This window comes from Talpa europaea, assembly GCF_964194135.1.
Source record: "Talpa europaea genome assembly, chromosome: 10".
NCBI classification, from domain to species: Eukaryota; Metazoa; Chordata; class Mammalia; order Eulipotyphla; family Talpidae; genus Talpa; species Talpa europaea.
In genome coordinates, this window is record NC_140077.1 from 64,354,612 (window position 1) to 64,377,966 (window position 23,355).

Below are 23,355 nucleotides of genomic sequence, written 5' to 3' on the forward strand. Positions count from 1 at the left end.
TCTGAAAGTAGCTATGTGAAAAGCAGCAGCAAGATCCTGAGAGAGGAGGGTGAGAAGTTGCAGCTGGTTAGGACAACACACTGCAGTATTTACAATGAACAACACAAAAGATAGGGACTAGAGCCTCACCATACCCTTGAGATGGGCCAGTCTGGCAAACCAGCTTCATTTGACAGATGGTAAAGTCCAAACTCAGAGAGGCCCAAATGACAGACTGTGCACAGGGCAGGGCAAGAAGAGCCAGAGTTGGAATCGTCATCTCTTCCTGAACATCTCAGCCATACAAACCAGTGGGTTAGGGTGGCCAATGCTTTCACTGGAAACAGGCTGTGCAGGGGCTCCTTACCAAGCAGCATCTGGAAGGGCTTAACTAATGTGGAATAGCACTTCCCAAGATTCATAATGACAAAAGCAGGGAACATATACAGTATTTGCCCTAGTTCTTCCAGCTAGTCACTAAGTGTTTACATCATGCAAGGAATGTGTGTAGGCTTCTCCTGTGAGGCAAAACCAAACCTGGCAGATAGAACCAGATGTCCAAGGCAAAGTTACACAAACCTGCATTAAATCTAAGTCCAGGATCACTCGCAAATGCTAGGACATTAGGACAACTGACAGGACAATGATAATTTGAAAGAGCTACTCCTTCAATTTGTGATTAGAGCAAGGCAACTAATTTAGACAGAAATGCACTTTTCAAGACAGCACAAAGCAACCTGTGGCAATGACACAAAATTGTTTATCTAAACATAAGGCTTCAGACCCCCTGAACTCCATTCTCTTTTTTCGACCAATACTTAGCAAGGGGGCATGACACCAACACATCTTCCATGAGGGGACAGTATGCTCACTATCTTACACTTAGTTATTAACACAACAATACGCTGTGCTATTATAATGCTAGGAAGTAGTTCCATTATCCCTGCAGAGAAAACAGAAAACTAAAATCAGGACAATGAGATTCAAGGTGATGACAGGAACAAGTCCACGGCAGAAATCAAGATATGAACTCAGGGCCCCCATTACTGAGTCAGAACACACTGCTCCAAGGTGAACCACTTGTCACATCAATCTAAGACGACATGGCTGAAGAGAGTACTCTGTGCAGGCTCAAAGGAATGCATTCCCCACATACCTCCAAGCAAGTGTGGCCCAGTTCCCAGGTGAGCATGCTGCTCCACCAGCTCCACACACAGTCCATTTTCAGCTACTGAAATTGCTCCTAGAACAGGTTCTGGATCCATATGAACATGGGTGTGCCTAGCATTCTTGACCTACATCAGACACTACGGCTCAGTGCCCCTTGCATGACACTGAGAGCTCCTCATGGGTACAAAACTAACCTCTTCAAGTCTGTCCACACCACAGTGGATGATACAGAGCTGGATATAGGATAAGTGAATAGAACAGAAACTGCTTACTTAAAACATGTGACGGAGCCTTCTATAGCTTAGCTTTCACATGCTGAATTTTTTAAACCAGAGGTATACTAGTACAAAGATATTTATAAACCATCTCAACTATCTTGGAAAGGATTCAGAAGCTGTCCAACTTGTGAGTTATACCCTCCTCCATCCTGTGAAGTATGGCAGCATTCCCTCCCTCTCAGAAAGATAGAGTGCACCTCCATGGGCACTGGCTCTAACATTAGCAACTGCTTAGTAGCAGGATTGTCAAAATAGTATTTCACCCCTCTGCTAAACTGTGCTAGTAAGAAGTGAAAGTAAAATCTAACATGAAGACCAGAAAACTAAAAATCAACACAGACCTGGAACTGTTAAAAACAGAATATAGCCCAAACCACCGCCTAACCTGAAATGAATCCTCCTACTCTCTACCCCACCCTGACAGTGAGTGCCAGCCTATGGGTTGTGTCCTCTAAGTCTCAGTCTCCTGTTAGTCAAGGGGGTCTTCACAGCTCTGGGATTCGAAAGAGACTGTGGCTACAGTGAGGGGTAGGGGTTGGGGGTGTGGTTGAACAGGGGAGGATGACAGAAGAGCCACTAGAACTTTTCTTAAATTTCTACTTCAAGACTGATAGAAAAGACAACAGTGAAAGTATTACTTCTGGAACGACAACTACTACTTATCCAAGAGCTTCCTTCAAACCCCCACCCCTGACTCCCAACTCAGCATCTTTCAAAGCATCCTCTCTGGATACAGTGACCAGCACTGCACTGCAGCACATTAGGACAGGAAGATTCATAGCAAGGTGAAACTCATAGCAAGGTTCAAGATTTGCAAAGAACTTTTCAACTTTTTGGGAAAAAGTGAACATTTTAAAACAAAGACACATTCATGTAGCTGCCTTCAAAAACTTTTCACTAACTCTAAGGAATAAGTTATTCCAAGAACCTAGAGGACACTGTGGGTAAGAGAATGGGCCGCCTTCGTGGTGAGGTCATGTCCAGTCAGGCACACTCCTCTCTGACCCCAACCCAACTTTCCCAGCAGAGGTCCTATCACTCCTAACCCTCCCCTCCTGCTAGCCAGGATGCCCTCCTCACTGCTCAGGAACATGTCATGATCATTTCCAATAATACCTACACCATCTTGCACTTAGCATATGCCAAATGCTCTTCTAAGTACCTATTAACTTAGTTTATCTTCAAATACAAAGTACCCAATGCAGAGACAGGCTGAATAACTCGCTGAGGTTCACTCAGCTAAAATGCAGCAGATCAGATTCAAACTTTAAAACCTGAGCTCTTAGCCACTATAATCTATTCTCTCTCTCAACAGCAACTGCCCCAAATGAAAGAACCTTCCCTCCCCTTCTTTAGTTGGGGGGAGTATGGCTAGGTTTATCTACATCCTCAAAAACAGTCAAGATAAGGTTATCCAAAAGAAAATCACACAGGGCAAAAACCCTCACCAATGAGCAGCCTGCTACTTTCTTGATACTGGGAATACATCTGACCCCGCAACAGAAAGGCTACAGCATCTGTCTGCCACCTGTCCTTAAACCCATCAGCACTGCCCATTCATGGGGGTGTAGATCTTCCAGTGGCTGGTCATAGAACTTAGCCACCATGGCAGGGCAGAGGGAGGAAGAAAGGGTTCGCAGTGAGAGTTTCAGGTGTGCAACCTAGGGTAAAACCAGGCAGTTTCCCCGTGCTTCTGGAAAGCACAGCAAGGGCTGGCCTGGAGGAAACAGCACACGGTCAAAAACATATAGCCATACTGGGGGATTGGGTAGACTGTCAGCGGGATTCCTCAGGCCATCTCTCATGGTCATTGCTCACACCCAGAGAGATGAAAACTACTCAGCCTCACGGGCTGCCATGCCTCTCTCCCCTTTAACTACCAAAACCCCACTCAAAACCTACTGAAGACTTGCAGGGCAAACAACGTTTGCAAAGTTCCACCTCCTTCCTAATGTTAGAGGTCTTTCCCCTCCCTGTCCTCCATTACATTTCAGGCATACATCCAGCATAGGATGGACAGGCTTGGACTTCTTTGTTTTAGATGCATGGCATTTTTCTCCCTCAATTCCTGAAGAGCAGAGCCCAGAGAAGCCCACTGGACCGAGTCTTAAAGGACAAAAAGTAACTCTACAGCAAAGAGCAAGGACACCCACCAAGAGGTTTGATATATGTGAAGCATGCTGTGTTTGGGGGATTCCATGGGCAACCCTGAAGAAACGAGACGTTGAAGGAACATGCTAAGGAATGTGGATTCTTGACAGAGTCCTGACCTACTAAATATGGTTCTAATTTCTGAGAGTAGGACTTTTGACGTGCTGCTGGTTAGGAATTATGTGGGGCTGAAGAGTACAAAGAAACCACTGAGGAACTGGATGCAGATTTTCCACAAAAATGGTGATACCCTGAACTAGGGAGCAGCAGTGGAGCTAGAGAAAAATTAGGCAGACGACAGAGATAAAGGTATAATTCAGCAGAATCTGGCAAGTGGCTAGACATGAAAGGAACAAGGCAGATTCCTCCAGGTTCTTCCTTGGGCAACTGAGTGGACAAGAGGACCATGAACTAAGTAAGGCAAGACAGAAAAAGTGAAAGGCACAGCAGGAGCTTATACTCAGAGACCTACAGATCTAAGTTTCATTCAAAGGAAAATTTTCAAGGTGGCTAGATAGATCTAGTGTAGGCTCAGCTGGGATGTCTTCATGTTTCTCTAAGTTTCCTAACTTACTGAGCAACAAAGAAAATAGAAATAGCTCTTGAACATATAGTTCCACTTTACAATAGAGTAAGAATACTTTAAAGTAACCTGTAAAAATAAAAAGTAAAATAAAAAGCTATATAAATAAAACACTAAAGGCCTCCTTGGTGGTACAGGGGTTAAAGTCTCAGTACTATAAAACTATCACCAGCCAATGAGGCTTGAGTTCAATCCCTGGTCAGGGAGCTAACCAATATGGTGTGGCAGATCTCTCCTGTCTTGCCTGCTGATCCAGAGGTGTATTTTTCAGTCAATCGGCCTGTTCTGCTCCCTACTCTGTGGTGACTCCTCTCACCCACCCCGCAACCCCTCCACCTCTGGCCTCCACCCCAGTTCTTGTATGCATAAATAAATAAAAATCTTTTAAAATAAATAAAACGCTAACTCTTAATTTAGCAGAAAGTGACCAAATACCCTCGGACAAGTATTTTTGTTTTGGTATATGAAGAAAAGTACCCAAATGCTGCAATAACTGAGTATACTCTCTTTCTCAGGACCTGTCCGAATTATTTTTTAAAAGAGAAACATTACAAATATCATTAAGGGAGGCTGAAATCGTTCCAACTTACTTGGGTGCCATGAATTTAGGATGGAAAATTCAATGTGTTTCTCAATTCTCAAACATCCAGTGGATTCAGGACATTTATAGAGGCATAACATCATTTGTAAAACTCCCCTGTGACACACACAGCACACCTACCACCCAGTGAACATTATTTACATAGCATTAAAAGGTTGCCACAAATCTCAATTCCTTAACCCAACAGTTATAACACCATTATAGCTACTAAATTGTCACCCCTCTTTTAAATCCACTAAGTTCCCCCGCTAAGAAAAACCCTTAGAGGCAGTTACATAGTTGGAGTGTCCTAAGGGGAGATCTGTTGCAACAGGGTCTGAAGAAATGATCAGACAGCAATCAGTTTCCCTTAGCCACACTAAGGTTTCACTTTGTAGCTATTTCCTGTCCTGACTCAAGAAATGGTTACAATCTAGTGGTTGCTATCAGTGCTAAAATAGTTGCCTGCAAAGTAAAATGTACCTAATGTTTTATTAACATTGTAATTGCTAAGGAGGGTTCTGAAAAATCCTTCTGACAAATGCTTTTTAAGTTACTTTATCACACTTAGCCTAAAATAACCATTCAGTACAATATATGCAAATCATTCAATTTTAGTCATGTATTTTACACTAGGGGCGTTGACACAACAAAATCTTTGATTCCCGACCTCCCTGGTGGCGCAAGGGGTTAAGTCGCAACCTATGAAGCTGTCTGCTGCCTCTCCAACAGGAGTTCAATTCCCCCGCTGGCCAGGGAGCAGTTGCCCAGCAGACTTCTCCTGACTCCCCAGCTCAGCAGCGTACTTCTCAGCAGCGTACTTTGGTCAGTGTGCCTGTTGTTTCCCGCTCTGTCTCTGGTGAATCCTCTCACCCCCCACACCTCTGGCCTAAACCCCAGCTCTTGCATGCATAAATAAATCTCTAAAAAAAAACCCAAAAAACAAAAAACAAACTTTGCTTCCCAGTATTCTGAAAAATATTTTTTTAGGAAATCTAAAATTCATGTGATTCATTTGAATATTCAACATCAGCTTATTTTTTCACCATTGAAAATCCTCCTTAAAAAAAAAAAGAGAAAATCCCTTTCATTCTACCCCATGTAGTAATCAACCTGCATCAATTATTTTTTTTTAACTAAACAGGATTAAACAATGAGACAAGAAACCAGCATTCCCTACTGAATTGAAAGAATTTCCATCCCCAACTCAAAAAAAAACAACACATTCTTCCATACATCCTTGGAGTGAGAAAGGAGGCAGTATGACAAAGGGCATGGAACTGGGGATTTGGAAGCAGGGAGATTTAGCATCTCATTTCCTGTGCACCTTAGGTAACACTCAACCTATCTATACTTCACAATTTTCTCATTTGTGAAATAAAGATGACAATAAACTTTGATATTGAAAAAGATAAGAACTATGTAAAAGATCCAGCACTCACTAAATACTCAGTTAATTTCACATTTTGCCTAAATACCAACATTTTGGAAATAAAATAATTAAAAAAACCACAGTAAGGCCCCCCTCAGACCGCTGGGAGCCTGGGAACACCAAAATAGGTCAACTGGGCTAGACTGGGGATACCAGGATGAATTAGGTCAAAATCCCTATCCTTGAGGAACTCAGAATCCAGTAGGAAAAGACAAGTCTAAAACAAATCAGATTGTGACAAGCACTCAAAGAGAAACATAAAAGAGTGCTGTGGTCACACAAAGGAGGAAACAACCACTCTGAAGGGGGAATGGAGGAGAGAGGTCACACAGAATAGCTTGGTTTTGGAGTTGAAACTAGGACTTCCAGGCCTCCCTGGTGGCAAAAGGAATTAAGGTGGAGCACTATGAAGCTATCCGCAGCACTAAGTTCGATCCCCAGCCAGGGAGGTGACCCACATGGCACAGCAGACCTCTCCTGTCTCACCCTCTGCTCCCCTCAACAGTGTATTTCAGTCAGTCTGTGTGTTCTGTTCCCCACTCTGTCTCTGCTGAATTCTCTCATCTCCCGCACCTCTGGCCTACACCCCCGTTCTTCTATGCATAAATAAATCTTTGGGGCCTCCCTGGTGGCACAAGGGGTTAAGACGCAACCTATGAAGCTGTCTGCTGCCACTGCAGCAAGAGTTCAATCCCCGGCCAGGGAGCTACCCACATGGCACGGCAGACTTCCCCTGTCTCACCCACTGCTCCCTTCAGCTTTGTGTTTCAGTCGGTCTGTCTGTTCTGTTCCCCAATCTGTCTCTGGTGAATCCTCTCACCCGCCCCCCTCCCCCGGCCTGTACCCCAGTTCTTGTATGCATAAATAAATAAATCTTAAAAAAAAAAAAAAAAACTTTTAAAAAAAGAAAGAAACTAGGACTTCCCTGGAAGGAAGCAGAGGAAAGCAGGGAGGTAGCCAGCCTATCTCAGACAGAACAAACAGCCTGTGCTAAAGGAGACCACCTAACAATTAAGAGCAGGAGACTTTGGAGTCAGAACTTAAGTTACATCACAGCTAACTTTTTCATCCTAGCAAGGAAAACAGGCCCAAGCCACAGAATCTCTCTGCATTCCATTTTTTTTTCATTTACAAAATGGGAATAAAAGCGTATATTTCACAGGGAGGATTAAACATGATAACGCATGTGAAGTATAAAGCTACACAGAATAAAAACTCCAGAGACCTGAGAATTGGTGCACCAGCCGGGAAACCAAGGGGCAGGAGGTGCGACTAGAAGGGTCTCGCATGCCAAATAAGAAGTTAGGGTTGGGGCCTCCCTGGTGGCGCAAGGGGTTAAGACACAACCTATGAAGCTATCCGCAGCCATTGCAGCACAAGTTTGATCCCTAGCCGGCCAGGGAGCCACCCACATATGGCAGCAGACCTCTCCTGGCTCCCCCACTGCTCCCCTCAACAGTGAACTTCAGTCAATCCGCCTGTTCTGTTCCCCACTCTGTCTCTGATAAGTCCTCTCACCCCCCCCCACACCTCTGGCCTGTACCCCAGTTCTTGTGTGCATAAATAAGTCTTAAAAAAAAAAAAAAGTTGTTAGGATTAAGTGCTGAACAAGAAGTTTTTAATAGGAGAGTAAAAGGATGAAATATTTGCTTTATAAAAAGAACTGTGGTGTCCCTGAAGGAAACTCAGAGGAGAGCACACTGGAGGGGACCTGAGAGAGGAGGGTAAGAATTCAGGTAATTTTAATAAGATCAGGAAGGAAAGCACACACTCAAGAACTTTTTCTAAAGTAAAATCTATACAAGGCTTAATGAATGACTGCATTTGAGGAGTAGAGTAGGGAAATAAATGAATAACAGTCCTCTCATCGGGGTGACTGGGTGAAAGGTGGTGTCAGAGAAGAGATGGGAAACCTGAAGTGGGCCGACTGTTCTTTTATGTCCACTTCTAATTCAGTTTTATTTTGTGTCCACTTCTAATTCAGCTTTATTAAGTTAAATGTCTCTAGCCCTCTGTGAACAAAAGGTAATGTTGCAGTGAGAGGGGGCCCAGAGGCTCTGACGAGTTCAATGTCTAGTTCTGCCAGGTGCTGCTGGGCCCAGGAGGAATCCCAGCTTTATCGTCCCCCCAGGAAACTAACTCCTGGGCCTATTTTATTTCCGGCCCGGTGCAGCCCAGCAACTCAAAAACGTTTGTTGGCGAGGTGGGCTCCGGAGGACGCCCGGCAAACACACTTAGCGAAATAACTAAGCTAGAAAGAACTAGCATCTGTGTTCCTCAGCAAAGGATCCAATTAGCAAGAAGGCATCCCTCTGCACTCAACATACAAAGTACCAAGTTATCTTTATAAACTTTGGCCTGCTTTGATTTTTAAACCAGTAAAGCCAACCCTCACCCCACCCCCCCAAAATAGCATATTGTTTCATCAGGGATCGCGGCGACAAAGTGGTGGAAAGGTAAGGAGACAGGTAAGGAGAACGGCATCCCGGTCGACCCCACACCTTCCTGAAGTTAGAACCTGACCGCTGTGTGACTCTGCAGTCACAAGGCGACAGTTTGCTAAGACGAAGAGCAATCTCAAACAACCCACGAACAAACTAACCTAACTTCCGTCGCTCGGCCTCCCTCTCTCCCCAACCCTGCCTCCCGGCCTCCCCGTCTCCCTAGCTGCGCACCGGGCCAGGCTCCGAGACCGGCGTGCTGCGGCCCAGGGCGGGGCGGCTCCGAGGCGCAGGCTCCCCGCCGGGGATCCGGCGCTCAGGCCTTCACCGCGGCGCCCGGTTTGGGGCTCCGGTCAGGCCTCCACATCAACGTTACCCCGGGTCCGGGAAGCGGCCATAGCGAGGAAGGGAACCCGGTCGGGCTCCCGGCGGAGAACGGAGTTAGATGCCCCGGGCCGAGCGGAGGGACCAGCGGTGGCTCCCTGCGCGGCCTGGCGCTCCCGCCCAGGCTGCGGCCTAGGTAGCCCGGTTTTCTCTCTCAGCCCGCGCGAGGCCCCGGGAGAGCGGCGTGACCACGCAGAGCGGGAGGACGGGTGGCGGCGCCCGGAGGAGCCCTGGCCTGCCGCGAGGGCCCCGGAGCTGGGAAGCCGCCCCCCGCCCAGCCGGCACCGGAGAATGGCTTTTACCTTCATCAGCCTCCTGCTGGCCGCCATCTTGGATCTGGTGCTGCTGCTTTCCCAGAATGCATCGGGGCCGACCAGGCGGCTGGAGCCCCCGCACTTCCTGGAGCGGGGGAGGGGTGGTGGGGAGGGGTGGTGGGGCGGGGAGGGGTTGTGCGGTGCGGTTGGGTGGGGCTGGGTGGGGCGGGGCGGGGCGGGGCGGAGCCGACAGGCAAAGCACCCACTCGGTGAGCCCTGGTTGAGCTCTGGCGAACCCGACTAGGGAGACCTTATATTTATAGGGCGTCCATCCCGGTGGCAATTACAAACAGTGCCTGGCACGTAGTAGGTGCATAAGGTCATTGACTAACCAAGATTACTTCAGGCACTGCGAAGTACTGTAAAGAAAATAAAACTGGGTGATTGGAATGTGACTTTTCACTGGAAGATCGGGGAAAACTAGTAATAGTTAACACTGGGACCTACACAGTGCCTTGAAACCACCCTATATGAGGTGGTTACCATTAACAGTCCCCTTTCATAGGCAACACGCATAGAGAAGGCCAATGATTTGCCCAAGGTCACACAGCCAGCTAGTGGAAGAGCTGGGCTCTTGTTCCAGACTAGGCTGTGGGTTCCAGTGCCAACGTTGGGAAGGAGGCTCAAAGGACAGTGTTTCAAGCAGGGGAAAAGGCCGTCTAGGAACAAAAAGATTAGAAATGAAGGGCCTTCTAGAAATGGGAGAGGTTCTGCTTTTCTTCTATGTGCTGTGAGAGACTTTCAATGGACATGAGAAGTGGCCATATAGTCAGATGCAGGTGTTTAAGGGGAACACTCTAATTGAAGAATGGAGAGTGGAGGTAGGTAGGGGGACATGAAGCAGAGTAGGCGTGATTTGGAAACCTGATACAACTACCCAGGCAAAGAGGTGAGAGTGTTTTAGACTTTGGTGGCATTGGTTTTCCCTGGAAAGAAGAGAAGAAAGGAGCACCGAAGATAATATAGAGTGGAATAGGACTAGCCTCCAACAGAGCATCCCAGGTTTGACACAGGAAGAGAGCAGAGGAGAAACTAGATGACAAGCCTCATGCAATCAAGGATCCTGTGTGCCTTTTATGTCCCCTCAGGATCAGCACATGGTATATATTCAAACATTTGGCAAATGCAGGAGAGACTCCCTCAGTCAGCTCCCTAGAGATACAGGGGCCTGGTCTGGGGACTGACTCCACTGTACTAGTGTATGCATTTTGCCTGGTGCTTAATGGTCTCAGGTCAAAGAACATAACTTCAGTGGGGACTGCTCTCCCCTATGAAGAACAACAGAGGAAAAGGGTGCTTGTCCTAAAGAATTCCAAGCTTTTCCAAGCACAATTCAGACCCCTCACCTTGATGTGCCAAACTAGGAATAGAGAACGGGATTAGAGAGGTCAAGTGCCAAGAATTAGCCTTTGCTGCAGCATCTTTCAGCAATCTCACTATCACCCTGCAAGATGACTCCCTTACACCTACTTAGCAGATGGGGAACCAAGGCCTTGAGTGACAGAGTGCCATTGTTAAACAAGCACACAGGAATTGTGCCCAGTTCCGGCAGAAAAGCTGCCTGGTCTTTAAGACGCTCCTCTTGCTCTAAAACCTTCACTGTTCCTTGCAGCAGATCACACCACTTCCCTCTACTCAATCAACCCTGTTTATCTGGGCCTGACCTTTCCATGCCACCGCCCAAGCTTTCCATCTAACTGGCCTTTTTTCCCTCATGCCCCTGGACTCCAAGCCCTTCTGCTTGACCCTATCATAGGCTGCTCCTTCCTCCAATCAGCAGGCAGTCCTGGGTCCTCACCTGTTAGGTTCTAAGAGGGTGATACAAAGGTGATACCTGCTCTCAAGGAGCTCACAGCATCCTGTGAAATGAGAAAAGGTGGTGAGGGTTTGGTGAGGTGTGGGGGCTCAGCAGGGGGCCCTGATAGAGTGTAGAGAGGGGTCAAGTTGAAGGGGTTCTTCAGCAGGTAAGACTACAAGAGACATTGCAGGGAAAAGGAAGTGCCTGTACTGAGGCAGAGAATTGGCATTGGGTAACTTACCCTGGATACAGATGACAGTGGCCTGGCACCAGGTGCTTCACATACACATTGCCAACTTCATTGGCATCACAGAACAGTGCTAAGATGTTCTGTTTCACAGATAAAGAAACTGAAGTCCTGAGAGTGGTAGTTTACCCTTATTACCCAACTAAGAAGCAAGGTTCTAGGAGTTAGATCCCGATCTGATCTGTGCAAGTAAGATTCTATTTTGACCTGCTGACCCAAAACCTCATGTCTACATCCACCCCTCCCATCAACCAATGTTCTAGTCACACTATATCCCCTGCCTCTCACCATGCTGCTCCCTTTGCCTGTGATGCCTTTTTCATCCTTCTCCCAAGACCTCATATCCATCTGACAAGTGCTAGTCATTCCTAAGAACTCAACTTACCATGTTCACTTGGGTAACTTGACATCCTGCTGCATGCTGGGCTCCCACAGGTATGCACGCACAAGTACTTCATTGACTCTCCCATTCATCCTCTGAGGTCCAAACTGTTATCAGCTCCATTTACAGAGGAAGAAACAAAGACTCAAAGGGCCAAGCAGCCTTTTCTCAGAGACTCAAGCTCAAGTCTGCTCTTGGACTGTCCAGGTTAAACCAATGTCAGAAGGCCCAGACAACCGAAAGGGCTCTACCCTTCTCTCTTCCCTCTTTCCTTTCTACTCTCCCTCTTGTATTTCCTCCTTCTGTTCTACCTTCCTCTCTCCCTCCTTCCTTTCACTTTTCCTCTCCCTTCCTTACACAAACTCCACTGGTGGTTCTCTGTGCTTGATGAATGAAAAGTTTATTTCAGTGCTTGGCCTCCACCCTGCACTGACCAGACCAGGCTCTCAACAAACAGTTGATGAAAGGCTGTCCCCCGACTAGAGAAATGGCCAAATGATTGCACAAATGGTTATTGCCATGGGTGTCAATGCTTCAGGCTGGGTAGGTAGGAGAGTGATTGGAATAGGTTGAAAGTGGGGAGAAATGGAGATGGCAGAAGACAGATGGAAAAGAGGTCTATCCTGGCAACAGTGGGTAGCCAGAACTGTGATGCTGCCAAGAGTAACAGGGTCCTCAGGAAGCAGTGATCATTTGTCCAAAGACCGGGGATTATAGGTACCCTCAAGATCAAGTGTCATTGGGTAGGCTATCCTGACACAATTCAAAGTTCCAGCTTGGGTCATGCAGGCCTGAACAAAAGTTCTGTGTATTCCTGGGAAGTTTTCTTATCTGGAGTGGACCATGCCAGCCTCCCTGGCTATGATGAGGGATCAAGGACAGGGCCTGCAAAGTGCAGGCGTGGGCAGGCTACCCACAGAGGCATACCTCTGAGGAGCTGGCCAGGCAAGAGGCCAGTTCAGGGTCCCATTCATAGAGCTGGCAGCTGGTACACCCTGCTCCTCCCTGCCCAGAGGGTGTAGACTGGACAGTACAAGGAAGTGGAGGCAGAGAGCAGCATGGTCTCTCTCCAGTATTTAGCCCCAATGAGGAAAGGTCAGTATTGGAGATGCCAAACCTCCCCACCACCTGGAGTGAGAAAACTTGGCTGAAATCCTTCCTTTCTGAGCCTCTGTTTCTTCTCAGGCACGTGAGAACCATAGACTGAATGCCAGAAGGAGTGCAGGCCTGGCACGTGGGCATGTGAGAGGGCTGTTGCAGGAAGTCAGATTGCAGAGGACTGGGGACTTGCAGGTCACTGTGCCTCAAATCCAACTCAGCTCTGGGTAGCCCTCATGCCTGAGGCTGCCTCTGCTCTCGGGCAAGCCTGCTTTGGCGGTGGTCTTCTCCCTTCTTGCCACACCCCCACTCACAGCACCTGCTCAAGCTCCAAGTTTACTACAAACTTTCCATATTTGCATTTAAGCTCTACATCCACCTTTAGACTATAAACTCTACAAGGACAGAGACCAAACCTGGGCAAGATACCTTTGTCTTCTTTGATCATATATTTATTGAGCACCTGCCACATGTCAGGCACTGTTCTAAACTCAGAGCAAATATCAGAAAACTGACAGAAAGTTCAAAGTAAGGGAAGGGCCTTCCTGGTGGTGCAAAGGGTTAAGGACTGCACTATGAAGCAATCCATAGCCTCTGCAGCACGAGTTCGATCCCCGGCTGGCCAGGGAGAAACCCACATGGCAAGGCAGACCTCTCCTGTCTCACCTGCTGCTCCCCTCAGCAGTTATTTTAGTTAGTCTGCCTGTTCTATTCCCCACTCTGTCTCTGATGGATCCTCTCACCCCCCCCCCAACCCCGCATCTCTGGCCTGTACCGCAGCTCTTGTATGCATAAACAAATAAATCTTTAAAAAAAAATGTTTTAAATGAAAGTAAGGGAAGCAGAGTAGAAACCTGGGGCTGCTATAGGTATAGGGGTTAGAAAGCTTAAAACCCTCAAGTAGGCCCTCAGAATGGAGCCCACAACCCCCACTGTTAGGCAAACTCTGCAAAGCTCAGAGCTTGGGTGGCAGAGCTGCTAAAAGTGGACAAGTTCAAGCTGGCAGAGGGGGGATATGAATCAGACTGCTCTCCAGACCATGTGAGCACATGACCCAAAGATCCCAGACCAACTCTGTGGGAAGAGGCAGCATGGAATACAAGATTGATGATGTGGAATGAATGAAGAAGTGTGGAATGCATGCTGCCTTCTCTCTGCATTGGTGGAATCAGAGTGTCAGGGCAGTGTGTGTATATGTATGTGTGTGTGTAGACATAATAGACAAATTTGTTTCTAGAAGCACACCTCTTTATTAAACCAAAGCCCTCCTTAAACCCAATAAGTGACACTAATAAGTGCCTGTGTCCTATTGAAGCATCTAGGGGCAGTGTCTCTCCTTCAACTCATCCTTTCTTTCTCTCCCCCAATAGCCCTACAGCATTTCCTAGGAATCCTGTAGTCCTAAGGAACCCAATTTGAGAACCACCCATGTAATCCATACATTTCATATTATAAATAAGACAGTAGAGACTTAAGGAATGTGACATGGTGAGTTAATGCTGGTGGTTGCTCTCACTGAGCTCAAAGTGGATAGGGGTGACAGGCAGGTCACCAGTGGGTAATCATTGCACAATGTAATGAGTGTGGGGGTGACAGAAGCCCAGTACTGGGAAAGCCCGGGTTTGCTCATCCACTCAACCACATCCCAGAATGCCTCTGACATGCTGTGGGTGGTGCTAGCATGACTTCCTGCTGGATGGTGACCGCAGGGTTCCCAAAGAGTCACCCCAGAGTCCTTTTCTCTGGTGACAGCTTGTGTCTCTGATCTGACTGGTGGATGCCTCCTCAAAACTACAGCAGGGCATCAGTCCGGGGAGCCCCACCTACTACCTACGACAGTCAGCTCTGCCACGGTTGGCCATGTGCCCTGGCAAGCCACCAGCTCTCACCACGCCACGGTGCTTCTTCTATCAAATACTTCTGTGATGAGGATACCAAAAGATACCCTCCCTGTTGCTATTACATCTAGTGGCCTCCCACATGTTCAAGGCTAAGGCATCTCTGTCTTACCCACTGCCAAGTGGTACCTGGCTTGGGATGGGAGTTAAGCAGCCCAGGTGACCGGGATGGGCAATGTTCTTGGTGCCTTCCCTGCCTGTGTGGCCTTACATCCCTTTCCTTCCTTCCTGGGGAGAGGCTTCACTCATACCTTCCCTGGGCCCACTCTGGGCAGGGACACAAATGTGTATTAGACATGTCCCTGCTCTCAAAGGAGAGGTGCGAGGTGGGGTGATCAGATCTGTTATGGGGGCTGTAGAGTCTTAGGGAGGCCAGGACAAGACAAAGGACAAGACAAAGTTCATAGTTAATAGTAGGTGAGAGCGTAAAATCGGGTTAGGTTGTGTTGGACCAACTGCTCAACATGACCTTGAGCAAAACTCTTGATCCATTGGGGCTCGAAACTCTGAATTTGTAAAATGGGTGGTTTAAATAAGGCATGATAAGCACTGAGCATCACTCATAGCAAGTGATTAGTCTGCAGCGGGCATTGTGATTTGTTTTGTCAGGTAAGGTAGACATCCCAGGCAAGGGAACAACACATACAAAGGGTCAGAAGCCCCTTGCTCCTAAAAGAAGCTTTTGAGGGTCTCAGACCAAGTATAGGATGGAAAGAGGGGAATCTGTACAGACCTCAGCGTAGCTCCTACTGCAGATTTAGCCTTCAGTCAATAGAGACCCAGTGTTCCTTCAACCCCAACCATAGGAGGCCAGTTCTATCAACACTTCCATATTGATAGAACATGGAAGGAGTAAAGTAACCTGCCCTGGTCACTCAACCAAAATGTGGTGGAGTCTGGATAGACATCCTGGTTGCTGAGGCTTTCCACCTGCCATGAGGCATTCAAAAGTGGGTCTTAGGGAGCATAGAGCATACCTGTCCTTCTTCCACCATGGCAGCCATTTCTGGTCTCAGTCAAATCCCTCCTTGCAAACCTGAGTTTCTCTAGCTGTAAAAGAGGACTGAGATTTAAATGCATGAAGGGCCAATCAGGGAGCCTTGCTCTAGTCTGGCAACTGAGTGTACTCACCTCACTGAAACTTCACAAACAGGGGAAATGGATGCTCAGAGATGTCAGGGAACACTGCAAGATCACACAGCCTAGGAGGGGGCTGCATTATTAGCTCATTTTATGGATGAGGGCATGAAGGTGGCACAGAAAGCTAAAGATCTACTTGACTCCAGGGCCTTCCTGGTGTGCAACGGGTTGAGCATCATGCTGTGAAGCTGTCCGCAGCCTCTGCAGTGCTGGTTCAATTCCTGGCTGGTCAGGGAGAAACCCACATGGCATGGCAGACCTCTTCTGCCTTGCCCGCTGCTCCCCTCAGCAGCATCTTCGGTCCATCTGCTTGTTCTGCTCCCTGCTCTGTCTCTGGTGAATTCTCTCACCCTCCTGCGCCTCTGACCTGTACCCCAGTTCTTGTATAAATAAATAAAAAAAAATTTTTAAGATGTATTTGTTTATACATACAAGAACTGGTGTACAGGCCAGAGTTGTGGGGGGTGAGAGTGTTCACCAGAGACAGAGTGGAGAACAGAACAGGCAGATTGACAGAAATACACTGCTGAGGGGAGCAGTGGGCAAGACCGGAGAGGTCTGCTGCACCATGTGGGAAGCTCCCTGGCCAGGAATTGAACTTGTGCTGCAGTGGCTACCACAAGCTTTAAAGGTTGTGTCTTAACCCTTTGTGCCACCAGGAAGGCCCAATAAATAAAAAATCTTAAAAAAAAAAAAAAAAAACTACTTGGCTCCAAAGACGGGTTAGCTCTAGCCATCATGACCCTTGGAGAGCCATGGAGAGTTCTCTGGCCTTGCTGTCTCCAGTGGGACCCACAAGGGCTTCTGGCTTTACCTTTTGGAGAAGCAGCCACCCAGGGCACTCATGGACCAGATCAAAGGGCAGGTAAGGCCTCTATTCTTTTTTCCTTTACCTCCTTCCCTGCCTCTCCACTTGACAGGCCCCCACTCCAGGTTCTACTAGATCATTTTCCTTTTATACAATGCATGTATTATTGAGCCAACATTGGTTACAACACTGTATATGATGCATAAATATAGAATCCCACCTCTTCAGGTATATGCCACCACACCACACCCACCATGAGGGCATCCATAGTCCTCCACCATAACCTATTTCCCACTTTCCTCTTTACCTTCCCTCCCTCTCCGGTACCTCAGTTTTACAGTGGACCTGCTTCCTTTCACAAATGTGAAATGTGACTCTCCCCTCAAACCCCCCCCCCCACCAATCAGAAGAAAGACCTGTGACCCTGAGATTGGGCAGATGGAGTCAGAGTGCCCACAGACTTTGGAGATAGAATTTTCCAGATTTGAATTTCCACTTAGCAATTTTTGGATTGTGTGGCTTTAGAGAGGTCTTCATCTCCTGGAATGTTCTTGCAGGATGATTGTAAATTAACAAGAAAACACAGGTCAGGGATTTGGTCCTCCATGGAGTCTTTCAGCTTCCCTCTCCTGTCTCCCAGGCACTATGCTCAGGCTATGCACTCAAGACTTCTCATTTGTAAAATGGGCACGGGGGTGAGGGGGGTGGTGGGGGGTGGTGTTAAATGGATAATGTATGCAAGTGCTGGGGCACCACAGGGGTCCTTGGAAAGGTCTACCACTGGGATCCTACAGCCATCCTACAGGCACCAGGGGCCCAGGACTGATTTCCAAGTTTGGGCATATCCTGTTATAGTTGCTAGTCATCTAGACTCAAGCATGCCAATTGAACCCATTGCCAGGCAGGGCCAGGTCAGCTCATTTTCCATCCATGATATTGTCTCATGCAGGGAGCCCTTTTATTCAGACCCAGAGCAGTGGCCTGGGCTCCCACTGGGTGCATTGGCCTGACAGGGATTGTATAGTGCCTAGGCAAGTGCCATGTGCCACAAGGGACACGGTGATAGGGACAGGGAAGGCATGGGGCCAGAGAGACTCTGGGCATCCTAGAAAGAACACGGGCCAGGGTGACTGGCGTGTGGAAATCCCAGCCTTAATAACCTAGGCAGCCCAGGACAGAGTGAGGGATAGTGCACCCACGATAGTGGGTGCTGAAGGGGTGGGGAAACATGCCAGAGGCGGAAGGGGCACGAGGAAACACTACACTTCCCCCCTCCCCTTCCAGGGCACCGGAAGAGGCACGCGGGGCGGTTGGCTGCGGCCCGGACAGCGGCCGTTGGCGAGCGGTGGCCTAGGCCAGGTGAGGTCAGGTACCTGGCCAGGTGGCGGCCACCATGACCAAGGACTCGCCTAGCCCTTCGGGCGGCAGCCGGGTGACATCCAAGAAACCGGGTGGTTCGGTGCCGTCAATGGCTGTGCTGGAGGAACAGAGGCGGGAGCTGCTGAAGCTGCGAGCCGAGCTGGAGGCCGAGCGGGCGCGCGGGCGGGCAGAGAGGCGGCGCTTCTCAGACCAGGCGCGCCAGCTGCGGGAGGCGGCCGAGCAGGAACGGCAGCAGTTGGTTGACCATCTGCGCTCCAAGTGGGAGGCACAGCGCGGCCGGGACATGCGGCAGCTGCAGGAGGAGATGCTGCGAGAGCGCGAGGCTGAGATCCGGCAGCTGCTGCGCTGGAAGGAGGCCGAGCTGCGGCAGCTGCAGCAGCTGCTGCACCGCGAGCGCGACGGCGTCGTGCGCCAGGCCCGGGAGCTGCAGCGCCAGCTGGCCGAGGAGTTGGTGAGCCGCGGCCACTGCGGCCGCGCGGGGGCGCCCGAAGTCGCCGCGGCGCAGTGCCACTGTCGCTTGCAGGAGGTGCTGGCCCAACTCCGCTGGGAGACGGACGGCGAGCAGGCCTCGCGCATCCGCCACCTGCAGGCGGCGCGGGACGTGGAGCGCCAGCTTTTCCTCAAGTATATTCTGGAGCACTTCCGCTGGTCCACGGCTGTGCCCGGTTCCCCGGGATCTCCGGCAGTGCATTCTGAAGAGCCGCCCTCCGAGACGGCCGGAGACTCCTGTGGCCTCCCAAAGTCCGCCCGTCAACTGGAATCCCTCGGCAGCCGGAGCGGTGGCGTCAGGATGCGCTCCCGCTCCCTAGACTTGGTCCCGGCGGCGTGCTCCAATGCCCCTGCCAGCCTGCTCCCCACGCGCGCCGGCTCCCTCGACTCCTTGGCACCAGCGCGTTCCTGCTCGCTCGGCAGTACTCTGAGTCGTTCCAAGACCCCTGAATTCAAGGAGCCGGCCTCCTCCTCGCCAGACGCCTCCATCCTGGGCTCTCCGAGCCCCCCGCCGCCGCCATCACCAACTTCATCTGAGCGCAGGAGACCTAGCGACCCGCGGGCAGACTCCAGCAGCCAGTCCTGGGAGACCCTGATCCGCCCGCCCTCGGGCCTGGACTACCACGAGCTAGCTAGGCAGAACTCGGCACTGTCCGAGGTATTGCAGGTGCTGGTGCGCCGCTACACCGGCCTGCAGAAAGAGAACATGCAGCTGCGGCGCGCAGGCTTCCCGGAAGAGACAGAGGAGAAGGTGAAGCGGCTCAAAGGGAAGCAAGCGGAGCTGACCGGCCTGGCACGGCGCCTAGAAGACCGGGCACGCAGGCTCCAAGAAACCAACCTGCGAGCTATGAGCGCGCCTGTGCTTGGTGAGAGCCGCGCTAACCTGGAGCTGTGCCAGATCTTCGCACGCCAGCGTGCCCGAGACTTGTCAGAGCAGGCCAGTGTGCTGCTGGCCAAGGACAAGCAAATAGAGGAGCTTCGGCAGGAGTGCCACCTGCTGCAGGTGCGCATGGCTTCGGGCCTCGACAGCCCGCACCCTGGGGGTGCTTCCACCCCTGTCCAGTGGCTCAAAGTCAACGACTTGGAGCGGCTGCAGCGCGAGTCCCAGTGGGAGGTTCTGCGCCTGCAGAAGCAGTTAACGCTGCAGCAGGGTACAGGAAGCGCCCAGGCAGAGGCGGGCAGCCAGAGAGCACTCTGTGTGAAGACTCGGCGCCAGGTGCAGGCACTGGAGCTAGAGTTGGCCGCTCGGCGGCGTGAGTGCGAGGAGCAGGGCGCCAAGGCAATGGCTGCACGAAGGCGCTGTGAGGAGGCTGAAGTTCAGCTGCAGGCAGCCCTACAGGAGGGCGCCTGGCAGGCCAAGGAGAACGCCCGGCTGCAGGCCCAGGTCGACTGGATGCGCAAAGTAGCAGCTGAAAACAACGACCTGCGTGGGCAGCTGGACCGCACGTGCCAGGAGCGCGACTCAGCAGGCTTGCTGACTGAGCAACTGCTGCAGCAGGCAGCGCTTAGGCAGGATAGGCAACAACAGCTGCAGAACGACCTGCAGAAAGCCCTGAGTGATCTACAAGCTGCTCAGGAGGAGATGCGGACCCTGCAGCAGAGGCCCTGTCACCCTGCCAGTGACTCCAGGGAGGTTGCCCAACCCCTCAAGTCCCCCAGCCCAAGCTTGGGGACTCAAATGACCAAGTTTTTGCCAGGGCCTGAAGACCAAGCACCATCACAGCCCAGCAGAGACAAACAAGAGAAAGGGCTAACCTCCCTGCCAGAGCACCCACTTGCTCTTGTAGACTTAGCCAGTGGTCCCCAAATGCCAGACAAAGTGCCAGTTAGCCAACCTCTGGACTGCGGGTCCCAGAGTAAAAAAAACGACTCCCAGTCAAACTCCTCTTCCGAGGTGGAGTCCATGTGGGCCACAGTTCCATCATGCCCTACTCTGGACATGGACACAGCTAGTGAGGTGGATGATTTAGAACCTGACAGTGTATCCTCAGCCCTGGAAGTGGGGGGCTCAGAGGCCCCTGCCACCCCGATAATTAAGATCTTCCTGGCTCGATATAGCTATAACCCATTTGAGGGACCCAACAAGCACCCTGAGAATGAGTTGCCTCTCATGGCTGGAGATTATGTATATATTTTTGGGGACATGGATGAGGATGGCTTCTATGAAGGGGAGCTTGAGGATGGCCGGCGGGGGCTGGTGCCCTCCAACCTGGTGGAACAGATTCCTGAGAGTGATGTCCTGGGCTGCCTGCCCCCCAAAGCCCCTGATCTTGGCCTCACTCATATCCTAGTTGGGCAGGGTATAACATCAAAAGAAGATACTGGTCATAGCTTATTACCTGGGAAAGCCCAGGGGACTGTGGACAGGGGACTGTGCCAGATGGTGAGGGCAGGTTCCAAGACAGAAGTGACAATAGAAAACTCAGATGCCAAGTCAGAAGCTGGCCGGCTGCGCTTGGTGCAGAGTATGGAGGAGCAGGCCTTTTCCAGAACACTTCTGGGTGCCCAAGGGGTCTTTTGTGTGGTCCCCAAGCAACTACACCTACAAAGTGTTGCTAGCACATCAGCTGAGATCACCTGGGTGTATGGCAGCAGCAGCTACCCCCATGTGGTATTCCTCAATGATCAGGAGCACGCCCTGGTCCCAGCAGGAGTGAATTGCTACACCTTCCTCTGCCTGCGTCCTGACACACAGTACCAGGTGCGAGTGGAGGTGCGGCTGCCATGGGACTTGCTGCATGTGCACTGGGAAATGATGTCCTCCACCATCACCTTTACCACACCCATGGCAGGACCCCCTGACCCTCCGCTGGATGTTCTAGTGGAGCGCCATGCCTCAACAGGCCTCTTGGTGGTCAGCTGGCTCCCTGTGACCATTGATTCAGCTGGGTCCTCCAATGGAGTCCAGGTCACTGGTTATGCTGTGTATGCCGATGGGCTCAAGGTTGCAGAGGTCTCTGATGCCACTGCCGGGAGCACCATGTTGGAATTTTCCCAGCTCCAGAGGCCACTAATGTGCCAAAAGGTCTCAGTGAGAACCATGTCACTTTGTGGCGAGTCCCTGGATTCAGTGCCAGCTCAGATCCCTCAGGACTGTGCAACCTGTCACCAACTGCCAGACGCCTCTTCCTTTAGTTACACCTGTGGTGATACATCCACCTACAGAGTCACCTTCCCTGTCTGCCCTCAGAGACTAGTAATGGCTCCCCTGAGTGCCAAGGCTAGCCTACATACCCCTAGAAGCTGTGGGGAGCCCCAAACTGAGTTTCCAGGAGCACTCCCTGAAGAACTCCCAGGGAGGTGGTCCCTGGTGCCCAATTTGAGTTCAGAAAAAGACTGTCTTGGTGTAGAGTTTGGCAGTCAAGTCCAGGGGCCCACAGAAGCCTGGGAGATCTGCAGAAAGGACCTGCTTTATCAAAAGAGCCTCCAAAGTCATAGGCCATCACAACCCAGTGGCCAGTCTGGTGGGGAAGACGACCACTACTGGTACATGGACGCAAGCAAAAGTCATGCTCTGGGAATGATCCATCCATCCCCTGATGGTGGGCCCAGTAAAGAACCATGTCAGGAAAAACCTGGCCTTGAGAAGAACCTTAGGCAAAAGCAAAACGCTCCAGTGTTCCCTTCATCCCAGCTGGGTACCAGCCAACACTACGAATCTGACTTTAATGACATTTTACAAGAGGAGACAGTACACTTCAGTCCCTGGTGCACAGAAAGTCAAGAGCAGAGAAAGGAGCTTAGAATCCAGACTCCAGGGTTCAGGAGAGAGGGCCAGCTCTGTAAGCCCAGTTTGACACTGTGTCAAGCTCCCTCCAGCAAAGTCATTAAGATGTGCAGGGGTGTCCCCTCACTAGAGACAGAGGCAGAGAGACTGACTACAGTCTTTATAGCACTCTTTGATTATGACCCCCTGGTGATGTCTGCTAATGATGAGGCTGCAGAGCATGAGCTGACCTTTCAGAAAGGGCAGTTGCTGAGAGTGTGGGGTTCTCAAGATGCCCGAGGCTTCTACCATGGTGAATGTAATGGGCAAGTGGGCAGCATCCCTGGGCACCTGGTGACCAAGTTGGAGGCAGACATGGGGCAGACTGATGGGACATGGCACTTACCAGCACAAGGACTCCTGCCCTCTGTGGCCCACATCGATGACTTTGCAGGGCTCACCAGTCCCCATGACTCCTTCCCCATGTCCCAAGGGAACTGCAGGAGGACCCCACTGTGGATGCCAAAGACCATGATTGCAGCCTTGGACTATGACCCTAAGGATGGGCAAACAGGGGGCCGGGGAATATGCAAGTTGTCACTGAAGATGGGGGATGTGGTCACAGTCTATGGGCCTATGGATGACAAGGGATTCTATTATGGGGAGTCAGATGGCCACAAAGGCCTGGTCCCAGCCCACCTGTTGGATCACATGGCCCTTCATGGAGAGTGAGCAAGACTCCCCACAGGGGTGGTGTCCTTTGGCCACCCACACCCAGCCAGAGAAGCAAGCAAGTATTTGAACCTTATTACTTTATAACAATACCCCTCTTTACCTCTGTGAGCACCATTTGCCCCACACACTGCTGTGCTAAACCAGTGGCAATGCCCAGGCATCCCCTAATCACCAGGAGAAGCAGGGCTCAAGCATGAACTGATCTGTTTCCAAATGAAATCAGAACAAGCAGCACCAGAGTCTGAAAGGCCATTCCAGAGTTATTGCTAACCCTGACAGGTATTTGGGGAAGTGCCTTTTTTCTGTGGTCATGTCTGTTTTCTGCAGAAGTTCAACATTATCCATCCATTGTCTGTATGAAA

At 50.4% G+C, this 23,355-nt stretch overlaps 1 protein-coding gene across 1 annotated transcript; it reads left to right on the top strand.

Moving 5' to 3' along the window:
* Nucleotides 1–18,052: 18,052 nt before the first annotated feature.
* LOC311179080 (RIMS-binding protein 3A-like) lies at nucleotides 18,053–22,990 on the top strand (the record flags this gene model as incomplete). Its single annotated transcript, XM_084245976.1, has 1 exon — nucleotides 18,053–22,990. The coding sequence occupies exon 1, from the start codon at nucleotides 18,077–18,079 to the stop codon at nucleotides 22,988–22,990; it is 4,914 nt and encodes a 1,637-aa protein (XP_084102102.1). The 5' UTR covers nucleotides 18,053–18,076.
* Between the last annotated feature and the right edge of the window lie 365 nt (nucleotides 22,991–23,355).